The following is an 11,270-nucleotide window of genomic DNA, read 5'->3' as shown; positions in this document are numbered from 1 at the left end:
ATGTGTATGGATTAGTTATTTGTTAAAGGAACAAGTTTTGCTCAAATAAAGCTCCACACAGTTGCCATTCCTACAAAATTCTCTCTTTCATACAGAACAATTAAACCTTATGGTGTTTCTATTTCCAAATGTGATTAAACTGAAAAATATTGACAAGGAGATGACGTTTTATAATGTAACGACAGTGGTGTGGACATTTTTTTTTTTCAGAACATAACAAGCATAGCTTAGCATGATGAATGAGTTACCTTTCAAGACGATGAATCTTTCACCATATATCAACTGTTCAGCATAGTAATATCAACATCCGTCTAATTAATTAGTCGGATAAGACGTTTTCATTCAGGCCCATTTTGGCTGCTCCCTGCACCCGTACTGTAAGTGCCAGAGTAGACGTGCAACAAAATCCAAGCAGAGGCTGGTCTGACCGGAGGTACCCTGAGACACTGATATGTGTTGTAAATGCATCATTAGATTTAGGCTTCTGATAATTGTTATTAGCTAAATACATTTTAGAAAATAATTTAAAGCAACTCCCCTACGTAAATGTAGTGTATGCAAATCCCGTTTCTAAAATATATGCACATGTTAAGTAAAAACACACGTAAAAATTACGTATAACTTAGAAACAGGTCCATATATTGACGTCTATATCCGACCCAAGCCAATAAGTATATTTTAGTATGTAGTTGTATATGTAGACGTGAGTCAAATAAACAGATATTCATCCTAATGCCTCTATTATATATATACTGCAATTTCCCAGTCTGTGATAAATAAAGTATCTATCTATCCAACATGTGGCAATACCATGTATATTCAGAGCATGATATTAAATATCTGGAATTTAGTCAAACGAGTACCACGTTGAAAACCACAAGCGAAAATTCATCAGTTATCTGTAATTACGGCAGCACGGCGGCGCTGTTGCCTCACAACAAGAAGGTCGCGGATTCGATTCCTGGTGTGGGTGTAACCTGGCCTCGCCCGATTTGAGCTGGGATTGGCTCCAGGACCTCCGCCACCCGGAAACGGATACGGGGTAGAAGATGAATGAAAGAATTATTGTAATGAAATTCCAGTTGATTAAAAATCAGAATGCCGCCTGCACGGGTTTAACACCTAGGTGGCGACAAGGAGCCTTTTCCAGAAAGGTGGATCTCCTCTATCGTATGCAGTTCGGCATTGAGTGGCTCTCAGAGTATAGAAATAGACACACCGGAACACATCGCACGGTGTGTCTCGGTAAAAGGCCGCTCTACTTACATGGATTTGATGTGGGCAGACCGGATCCTGTCATCTGGTTCACACCGGCAATAAACCGGTTTCAGGAAGCAGTAAACGGGCCGCAGCGCCTGCGATTTGTTATTGTAAGCTGCGCTGCGTTCAGTCCCGGTTTCTGAGTCTGGTCCGCGGACAAGCAGCGAGTTTGTCCCGGTGTAGGTTCGAGTTTCTTCCCCGGCGGATGAATGGCAGGGACGGCGGTGAGAGCGGCGGCGGCGGCGGCGGGGGGCCCGGCGTCTTTGTCCCGGTTCAGAGGAGCGCTGGTGGCGGCGGTGCTGGGGGACTGTGTCGGCGGAGAGTTTGAAGGGGCGGAGGAGGTCCCCATGGAGAGCGTCCTGCAGCACCTCAACAGCCTGGACGACGAGACCAAGGGAAACGGTCAGTCCCGCCATCACTGAAAGGACCACTGCAACAAGCACAACATTCACTGTACGACATTAACTCAGTGGTCAAGAGAAAAGTTGTGTACACGGCCCAAAATATCCAGATTAAGTAGAGGAACTCAACTGCAAGAATTTAATAGGCCACTTGTTGAAAAGGCCAGATTAGATGGATCAAGAATTTAATGGAGAAGTAATATCAGCATGTGTGTGTGTGTGTGTGTGTGTGTGTGTGTGTGTGTGTGTGTGTCAGGAATTCTTGAATACAGTGATGACACTGCAATGGCACGTTGTGTGGTCCAGTCTCTACTCACCCGCACTGGCTTCGATGAACAAGACATGGCTCGCAGGTACACAATTGCACATTGCTGATGTGTGAAGTGTCTGGTACAAAGACAGTCTCAAAGTCATTTCAGCTAATATAGCCCCCAGACCACAAACACACAAGCTGATGTTTAGTTATCTCGTCCCACCAGGTTTGCTAAGGAGTACAGCACCTCCCCTGGTCGAGGTTACGGTTCTGGAGTGGTCCAGGTGCTGAAGAAGCTGTCCTCCCCTCAACTCAGTGACGTGTACCAGCCAGCCAGGGACCAGTTTAATGGTCGGGGTTCCTTTGGGAACGGGGGGGCCATGAGGGCAGCTCCCTTCGCTTTGGCTTTCCCTGACCTATCTGATGTTAAAAGGGTGAGAAAAGCTGTCCTTTAGGGCTCAGCACACACACTCGAGATGGCATACATTTATATGAATATATCTTAAAAACGGCCATTAGCTTGTCAATAAACTGTCAGACATTAAGTCCACTTAATCAGAGGAAGTAAAAGTTTGCATCTCCACTAACTACTGAAAGTAACAGAGGGCTGGACTGGCCCCACAGAAATGAGACCTGATATTGTGTTGGCGTCTGGTCTGAGGAATTTCTCTTTTTCATTCTTCTGCAGTTTGCTCGTCTGGGTGCCATGCTGACCCACTCCTGCTCACTAGGTTATAATGGAGCAGTTCTGCAGGCCTTAGCTGTGCACCTCTCGCTGCAGGGGGCGCTAGACTTACCTCAGCAGTTCATCAGCAGGCTTATCACAGAGATGGAGGAAGTGGAGGACGATGAGGCTACGCGCAATGATGCCAGAATGTGAGTAGTGCATGACTGAAGCCCGTATGAGTCTCTGAGGGGTCTGCTTAGTTTGAAGTTGTGTTCACAAGGAGACATAGACCAGTCACAGCATCTTGAAATATGTTTTTCAGGCTGTATTTTGTTCATTTTCTCCTCAGTAAGTGTAAGTGCTGACAAATGTGTGTGTTTTCAGCCTAAAGGAAGCAGAGAAGCCGTTCTGTGAGCGCCTCCACAGAATTAGAGACCTCATGGACAGGAGCAAGGTTAGCATCGAAGAGGTCATCTTTGAACTAGGTCAGAATCCTTTTCAGTGCATTTTGGTGGACTTCACTTGCTGTGCATCTTTCTTGAGATCATTCACTGCTTGTAATCTTTGTGGTTGCGAACAGAGCAGAATTTTTACATTTAGTATGTAAATGTTTTTTGTGAACTGGTCTTTTCCTCCAGGTAATGGCATCGCTGCACTCCACTCAGTCCCCACAGCCATCTTCTGTGTCCTCCACTGCCTGCAGCCCAGAGACTGTCTCCCAGAGAACTACGGTGGCCTGGAGAGGACAGTAGCATACAGCCTAGCCCTGGGAGGGGACACAGACACCATAGCCTGTATGGCGGGAGCCATTGCTGGGGCCCACTATGGTATTGAGGCCATTCCACAGTCCTGGATGCGGTGCTGTGAGGGGGCAGAGGATGCTGACTTGAATGCAGAGCGGCTTCACATGCTCTACCACCAATCATCACAGGGGGGTGGGAGTGGGACAGGGACGGGGGAGCAAAGTTGTGCAAATGGCACAGGGAAAAAAAATGAAGCAGAGTGAAGCTTCAAATGGATTATCACAAAAAGACTCTCAGACACATTTAACAGGAGAAATTTAGTCATTTTCCATGTAAGGCTTTTTTCTTTTTGTTGTTGTTCACTGATGTCAACATGAAGCATTACACACAACCTCCCTGTCCTGTTCTCTCCTGTTTTGTGTTGAACAATCTTTTGTCCTGTGAAATTTGCACTATGAATTGGCCATGCGTTGTTACATCCTTTTGCTGGATAGCAATTATTTAATAAACATATTCAACTTTTATTTTTAATCACACACACACTTTGCAGGAGTGTTTCCTTTGAATTTAAGAATCCAAATGAACATGATTTAAAAATAATCATTTTCAAATCAGCTTCTTGATATATGTTCATGTTTGAATGAACTGAAATATAAACTGAACAAATTAAAGCAATATACAGCTGCTGTACTCGAAAACTTAGGAAACAAGGAACAGTTTGCCAGTAGACATTAGGCTGGCATGTTCAATAGATGACACTAATTCAAAACTGTTTGTTCAATGTTATGTTCAGTATCAAATGTGTGTTTACTCCTCTCTGTATCTTTTTTATTGTGTGACTTGTGTGTTTATGTTTAATATTTTATATCTATTTAAAGCACTTTGATTGAAAGAGCTTAATATAAATATATTTTTTTTATATCTTTTTTGACCAAAAGTCAAACATCAGTAAAATAAATATTTCATATGTGCAAAATGTATAACATACCAAAAATTCAAAATAATTAATGAGAGTTAATACATCATAGGAAGTGTCTAGCAGTGTCCAGCAGTGTTTGACTGTATCACAAAACGAGATGTTGAAAAGGGTTGTTAAAAGTGAAAGTCACAGGTTTTTCTCAGCTGGAGCAACCTCGAACAAGAGCTGCAGGAACACTGTCAATTTGGTCAACAGGTTTGGGCAGAGCTTGTAATGGATGAACGGTATGTAGACTAGGATTCCGCTGAAGATAAATAACGTCACATAGAGGTATTCAATCTCAGGGTTGTCTATGATCGGTGCCAACACAAGGAATATAGCTGCGATGAGGACCAGGATGGGGAGTATAATGGGAACCTGCGGAGAGAGAAGCATTCCAGAAAAATCAATTCTAATGCACTGTTAAAAGAAAGGCAAAAGTGTGTGTGTGTGACACTGACCTCGTATGGCCTGGGGAGTTCTGGCTTCTTGATCTTGAGATAGAGGAGCCCAGACAGGGTGATGCCATAGAAAAACCAGGCGGTGAAACTGACGAGCAAAAAAGACGGATGTCAGACAAACACAAACAGGCTGTCTTATTTCAGATCTAAAGAAATGCAACATATTAACGCAGACCAGGCCTTCACCTGAAATAGTTGACGATACTCTGGAAGTCTCCAGGGATCAGCACCACCAGGGAGATGATAGTGGTGAAGATCAGAGCTGGGGAAGGAGTCAGTCTATGGACGTGAGCCATGGACAGAATATCTGGCTACAAAACAAACACAAATCCTGGGACAAGAACTCTCATAATCAGAAATCAAGCATGTTTTTAATAACACAAAGAGATTCTTACCATGTGTCCTTCCCTGGCAGCAACAAAGCACACACGGCCACCGCTGAAGAAGGTCCCATTCAGGGAACCAAAAGCAGACAATGCTGCAGCTACAGACATGATCCACCCCCAGCTACCCAGCATCTTATTCCTGCGGGAAGACAAGTGGAAAGTATTACACTGTATGACAGGGCCTGTGACAATGTGAACGTTATTTACATTTTTTTCACAATTGAAAATGTTATTGGTCATTTCTAAGCTATGGTAAAGATAGTAACAAATGGGCTAAAAAGATAAATGATTGTTATTTTAACACAATGAACAAGAAACAATAAGTTGGTGTAAACCAGTGGTTCTCAAATGGGGGTACTCCAGGGTCCTCCGGGGGGGGTTTGTGAGATTTAAAAAATATGTATATATTTAAAAATAGCAATCAATTCAAAAGCCTTTAAACATGGTTTATGCTTTTTTAGCTGAGTACCCCCTAACTGTTAGAGGGTACTCAGGTGAAAAATTATTTATAGCATTCACTGAAAAAAGAGAGAGAACCACTGGTGTAAACTAATTTACCACAGTCTGTGACATAGACATGGGGTGGTGCCTCACCCCCAGGTAACTGCTACTGCAGTGGAGGACATGAGCTCTTTGGGTGTCATCACTGTCAGATAGCTCACATTCACCAGCAAGTACAAACCAGTCACCAGAGAAATGGCGATCACCACAGCCCTCGGAAGATTGACCTGGGACAAAAATATCAGTCTGCGTGATGGGTAGCTGTAACACTGATGTTTGAATCGGGGTAAATGAGGATGTAGGCACATGACAAGATGACTAAGACAGTGAGAATGAATAACATGGTATTTAGATATGACAGTGATGAAAACAAAGAAATAATCAACACCTAAGATTAAAATGTTTTTTTCTGTCGCTTGTCTCTTTTAGGTTTTAAGAAAATGCTTTATCTTGCATGACAATCCAAACCCTGATATATTATTATTATAAAATGAAATAAGATCAAAAAGCTTTACTGAACAAAATGTCTATGACAATGATCACTATCAGTTAATCTTAATTCAAGTCGATAGAGACAACAGCAACAGTAAAGTCTTTTGAAAGAAGCCAAATCTCATTCACGTGAGTATAAACGCCATTTATATGTATTTAGGTCAAGTTGCCACCATCATCAAGTCTTCTCAAAGCCTGTGCAATAACTTGAAAATGTTTGCATTTTTTTATTAGGGTCATTTCCACAGCAAAGTTCATGTCTCATTATGGCAGAGTAAAACTGCGATGATTGTTTGGTAACGACTTCTCGGACCCATAAAGTAAAGCCAAGATACCCAGCAGAACTATGACTATGACTATGACTACTAATTCAAGTTATCTGAGATTAGAAATCAGAAAAAAATATTAGCAGGCCATATGACAGGATGGATAACCAGCCAAGATTTTTTTTTTCTTCTGAAATTTCAACAGCTGCATATTCTTGTATTCTTGTATTCTATTAGGTGATAGATGCTCACCTTTATTGCACATAAGATAAGACTACAACTTCACTGTGCAGTCACATCTTCAGGTGTCTTTATGGGTGTGAACAGTTTGATTACTGATATGCACAGAAACCTTTAATATGACAGTATGTATGGATTCAAAGCTTAAAAAAATGAATTTTGTTTAATAAGAAATACTCTGTCAATTGATATAATGGCTGATAGACTGTTGTATTAGAAAAATATACCCACATAATCCATCTTCATAGTCTCATCTCTGGTTTTTTTCAGCATCTCAGTCACATAGTTCAAGTTGAACCAGCCTGCATAGGACCAGAATCCTTGATAAAAAGCCATTCCCTTCCCACAGTGCTCAAATAGAACAGAGTTCCTTTGAACGTACTCTCAACGTTCAGATTTTCTTCAATAACAGCACTATATATATATATACCACTGTTACTATGCATGGCACTGTTGGCCACCAACAAGAGCACCTGGATCCTGGCAGCGAGGCGGACATTCAAAAAATTGGCTATGGCAACAACCAGTGGGGTGACAGCAGCAGCACAATGCGCTACCACCTGACGAGGAAGGCAGACAGGGCAAAAGGGTGCAATGGCGTACTCTGCAATGCTGAGAGGCTTCACAAGCGAAGAAAGCAGGGCATGTACCATAGATCCTCAGTAAGTAGACAAGCTCACCACCAGATTCAGAAATGATCGTTCCAAGCTGAGCGTATGACAGTGCTCCAAACAAAGCTACCACTCCTGAGAGGCCCAGATCACTAAGCTCACGCCAGGGCTCCCCACATACAACAGCATAAACTGTGGTGACATGAATTCAGAGCCAATCATTGTTCCTGAGACCAGTGCTATACCACCATTCAAACCAATTTCCCACACTATTGTTACTCCTTCAGGTTCTGTCCGCCATGGAAAGACTTTGAGACTACGCAGTTGTTATTCACCCTTATACAGTGGACACCCAGAGGATCTAGTAGACAATAACCTGAAATCTTTAGAGCTACACAAATGATAAATGAATGACAAGAGTAACTGGTTAGGCGGTCGTAAAGACTCTTTATTATAGGCCCCTTGTTTTTAACTTTAACTCTAAGTCTCTTATCTCAGGCTTCTCACTAGAGCTCTGGGTACCACACATCTTCCGAGGAATACAATAAAAAATATAGCTGATTTCAGGTGAACACTCAGAGAAATCAAATCCTGCCAGGTTGGGTGAAGGCTCCATGTGGGATTAAGCACATGTCTAACATGTTCTGTTATGACATCAAAGTTCAGAAGTTCTGACAGCTGAAAACAGACTGAGCGTTTTGCTGTGGAATGAACACTTTAATACCTTCACTGTATTAATATAGAAACTAGACATGCAAGATCTATCTTTAGACTGTATGAGATATGTAAGATGTGCATGTGCAGTGGTCATGGCATATCAAAATCATTAAACATCATTGATGGAAAAAAAAAAGGTTGGTGTTAATCATAGATTTAATGTTTTAGAAGACTACATACTTTATTTCCTATAACCTCTCATTATTTGCCAACAGTATAACTACATCATTCGATGACAGTGATGAGAAATGGAGTTTGGAACGCTTACCTCTGGATGTTTAAGCTCTTCAGTTAAAAAATTTAAAGTATTCCAGCCATCATAGGACCACAAACCCTGATAGAAAGCAAAACCAATGGCATTCACACTAACATGTGTTCCCTCGAATGAGTTCACAAAGTTCTGCGTGTTGCCTTGAAAAAGCATCACAACTCCGCTGATTATGATCAAAGCCATTGCCAGTACTTTGACCACCATGGTCACTACTTGGATGCCAGTGGACAGGCGAACACTCAGGCAGTTGATTATGGCCAGCACAATGATCCCTCCTGCAGCCACGGACTTCACCACCAGCTCTGGGGGGCTGCAGTCACTGTAGAAAGGTGCCACCACATATTCAGCAAAACCCAGGGCTATTACTGTGGCACTGGCAGGTCTCATGACAATGATGAAGCTGAAGACAAACATAAAGGCCACCACCCTCCCCACCGTGCGCAGCATGTAGATGTACTCTGCTCCAGACTCCGGTATGATCGTGCCCAGCTCAGAATAGCAGAGTCCCCCTAGCATGGCCAGTAGTCCACAGGAAGCCCAGATGATAAGGCTGGCCCCAGGGCTGCCAATTGCAGACAGTACATACTGGGGGGAGATGAAGATCCCAGATCCTATCATGGTCCCAGCAATGAAAGAAACAGCCCCTATTAACCCCACTTCCCTCTTCAGATTGAGCCCTGCCTTGTTATCCCCCATTGTTGGAGGACTGGAGTATTCGCAGTGAGATGGTGCTGGAATGGTCCTAGCTATAGATTAACTGCTCACTCTTGAGTAATGGTCAGGCTGTCTGTTCAAGAAAACTCACCACACACTCACCACACACAAAGGTGTGGCCAGGTTGTTTGGCACTATGCTCTCTAGCTCTCTATTCCCCCTTCTGGAAATAACAGTCATTTCCAGATTTCAATTCAGTGGTAGTTACCACTTTGCGAACCACTTTAAACGACTAAGATGACTTCATCCTAAAATAAAGACAGAACTCAAATGTGTATGTTCTGATTTAATGTGGTTTGCACAGTCCATTTGTCTGCAGTATTCTGCAATTGAGTTTTGCTTTAGTGTGTCTGTTTATTAATAAGTAAGTGTTTTAGCTGTGCACTAATGCGTGTTATAGCTCGAGTGCAACACCAAAATATAGGAATTTCTACTGATATTCAGCACACGTGTGAGGTTCTTCCACAGAATGATGGGTTTCTTGTTCTCCGGTCTCCTGGCTTTACTTGAAAAGGGAGTTGGGAATTTGTTTTTAGGAAGCTGCAGCAGATACCGGGTGTGCCACCTGATCACATCCAGCAGGCTGATAATGTCACAGGCCTCCATAACTTGTTGATGTTCATTGTTGTGACCGACAAGTGGAGGGAGCCTGTGACATCAGTCTAGTTGAAGCAAACAGCTAACATACCTGGTATTTATTTTCCCCAAATTATAGTTTTCATGTAAACTCTTAAGCTTAACAAAGAAGTACTGGCTTATATGGTCATTTATGAAGCAACCAGACCTCCCTTAGAAGGAGGGGAAATGGCTTCTCTGGCTCAGGCTTCATCTGGATGTACGGTTCCTCATGGTGGCACAAGCGCAAAATTCTATATGGGCTTGTTATATTGCTCATCCTCCTCTTCCCCACAACAGTTCATCATAACACCAGCGTTCACCCTATTTAAGCATTTTTTGCCAAGGTTTAATGATTACAGGCTTATTACCGGACTGTCCCTGCAGCACAAACTCAGTGACTTATTATGTTTTCCCAATTGTGAACTGCTGTATTACTTGATAAACATCACCAAGCGGCAACCTATATAGCCATCTTCCGACTGTTTCACTGGCCTCCTACATAAGCTTATATCCTATTGGCGATGTAGTGGGTAGATGGTATACCAGTCTGAACATTAACCAAGTGTATCTGCCAAAGAAAATACAACTTTCTTTAGAGCAATATTGGGGAGGAAATTTAATCTCAAACTCAGCTAAACATGAACTGTTCAGTGGTCCTGCTTAAGACTTAATTCAATGCAGTGACAGTAACTGCAACCTTTTGACCTTTTGACTTACCTCTGGTCTTTTCAACTCTTCAGTTACATAATTCAGGTTGTTCCAGCCGTCATATGACCACAACCCCTGGTAGAAAGCAATCCCGATTGGATTGATGCCTGTATTGGTGTTGGCAAAGGAGTTCTCAAAGTTTTCAGTGTGTCCTTTGAAAAACATGACCACGCCTCCTATAATAATTACAGCCAGGGCCAGAACCTTGGCCACCATAAAAAAAACCTGGAGTGACATGGAAAACCTAACATTGAGGCAGTTCACAGTAGCAAGTGCTAAAATAGCAACAGCAGCCACGCTCTTCACCAACAGGACAGGTGGGGTACAGTCTGAGTAGAAAGGTGCCACCACATACTGAGCAAAGCTCAGAGCAATGCCAGCAACACCAGCAGGTCTCACAAACAACACAGAGCTGAAGATTAACATGAAGGCGATGACGGGACCTGAAGTCCTCAGGATGTAGATGTACTCCCCCCCAGATTCCTTGATGACAGTGCCCAGCTCAGCATAGCAGAAAGAGGCCAGTATCACCAGCAAACCACAGCAAGCCCACACTACCAAGCTGGCTCCAGGGCTGCCGATGGTGTAGAGTACCGTCTGGGGGGACATGAAGATCCCAGACCCAATCATGGTCCCTCCGATGAGGGACACAGCTCCAACCAGATTTAGTTCCCGCTTCAGGCTGAGCTTCTGCGTTTTCTCATCCATGATCACAGCTGTTTACAGACCTCCTGTTTTCTGACATCTGCGAAGCCAACTATAGTTTTGTGACCACAGTCTTTAACAAGAGGTAGTTAATAATTATGTATCAGAGTCATACAGCTATATTTAGATGAGCTTGTTTTGTGGATTATCTCTGCTGAGTCCACAGCTTTAGTTGGCTTTTCTGCTTGACTCAGGGTCCTTGTTTCATTGTAAGAGGTCTTTAAATCATGCACATCCACTCACTCACGAGGACCTTTCTAAAACATTCCCTGTATGAACATACGTGGGGCCAAATAAA

The 11,270-nt window shown here is 42.9% G+C and overlaps 2 protein-coding genes across 3 annotated transcripts; one reads left to right on the top strand and one right to left on the bottom strand.

Moving 5' to 3' along the window:
- The first annotated feature begins 1,068 nt into the window (after positions 1 to 1,068).
- adprs (ADP-ribosylserine hydrolase) lies at positions 1,069 to 4,205 on the top strand. The gene is made up of 6 exons (XM_029493306.1): positions 1,069 to 1,662; positions 1,918 to 2,014; positions 2,141 to 2,348; positions 2,603 to 2,790; positions 2,966 to 3,066; positions 3,220 to 4,205. The coding sequence occupies exons 1-6, from the start codon at positions 1,470 to 1,472 to the stop codon at positions 3,585 to 3,587; spliced, it is 1,155 nt and encodes a 384-aa protein (XP_029349166.1). The 5' UTR covers positions 1,069 to 1,469; the 3' UTR covers positions 3,588 to 4,205.
- LOC115035464 (b(0,+)-type amino acid transporter 1) lies at positions 2,456 to 10,975 on the bottom strand. Of its 2 annotated transcripts, none has more exons than XM_029493295.1 (6): positions 10,277 to 10,975; positions 5,724 to 5,857; positions 5,139 to 5,268; positions 4,930 to 5,054; positions 4,744 to 4,831; positions 2,456 to 4,660 (listed from the first exon to the last, which is right to left on the bottom strand). In XM_029493295.1, the coding sequence occupies exons 1-6, from the start codon at positions 10,973 to 10,975 to the stop codon at positions 4,430 to 4,432; spliced, it is 1,407 nt and encodes a 468-aa protein (XP_029349155.1). In that variant the 3' UTR covers positions 2,456 to 4,429. The 2 variants fall into 2 exon arrangements, with proteins under 2 accessions (XP_029349155.1, XP_029349154.1); XM_029493294.1 differs by lacking the exon at positions 10,277 to 10,975 and adding an exon at positions 8,225 to 8,946.
- Positions 10,976 to 11,270: the final 295 nt, after the last annotated feature.

Source organism: Echeneis naucrates, chromosome 22, assembly GCF_900963305.1.
Source record: "Echeneis naucrates chromosome 22, fEcheNa1.1, whole genome shotgun sequence".
NCBI classification, from domain to species: Eukaryota; Metazoa; Chordata; class Actinopteri; order Carangiformes; family Echeneidae; genus Echeneis; species Echeneis naucrates.
Note: the sequence above shows the minus strand (reverse complement) of the source record. Positions and strands in the feature narration are given on the sequence as shown.

Excerpts from the sequence above, each read along its gene's own strand:
- LOC115035464 (XM_029493295.1), bottom strand. The coding sequence starts at position 10,975 with ATGGATGAGAAAACGCAGAAGCTCAGCCTGAAGCGGGAACTAAATCTG. Across the intron at positions 5,858-10,276 it reads AAGAGTTGAAAAGACCAGAG|GTCAATCTTCCGAGGGCTGT; the intron begins GTAAGTCAAAAG and ends TTTTTGTCCCAG. Across the intron at positions 4,832-4,929 it reads AGTATCGTCAACTATTTCAG|TTTCACCGCCTGGTTTTTCT; the intron begins GTGAAGGCCTGG and ends TTTGCTCGTCAG.
- adprs (XM_029493306.1), top strand. The coding sequence starts at position 1,470 with ATGGCAGGGACGGCGGTGAGAGCGGCGGCGGCGGCGGCGGGGGGCCCG. Across the intron at positions 2,791-2,965 it reads ACGCGCAATGATGCCAGAAT|CCTAAAGGAAGCAGAGAAGC; the intron begins GTGAGTAGTGCA and ends GTGTGTTTTCAG. Across the intron at positions 3,067-3,219 it reads AGAGGTCATCTTTGAACTAG|GTAATGGCATCGCTGCACTC; the intron begins GTCAGAATCCTT and ends CTTTTCCTCCAG.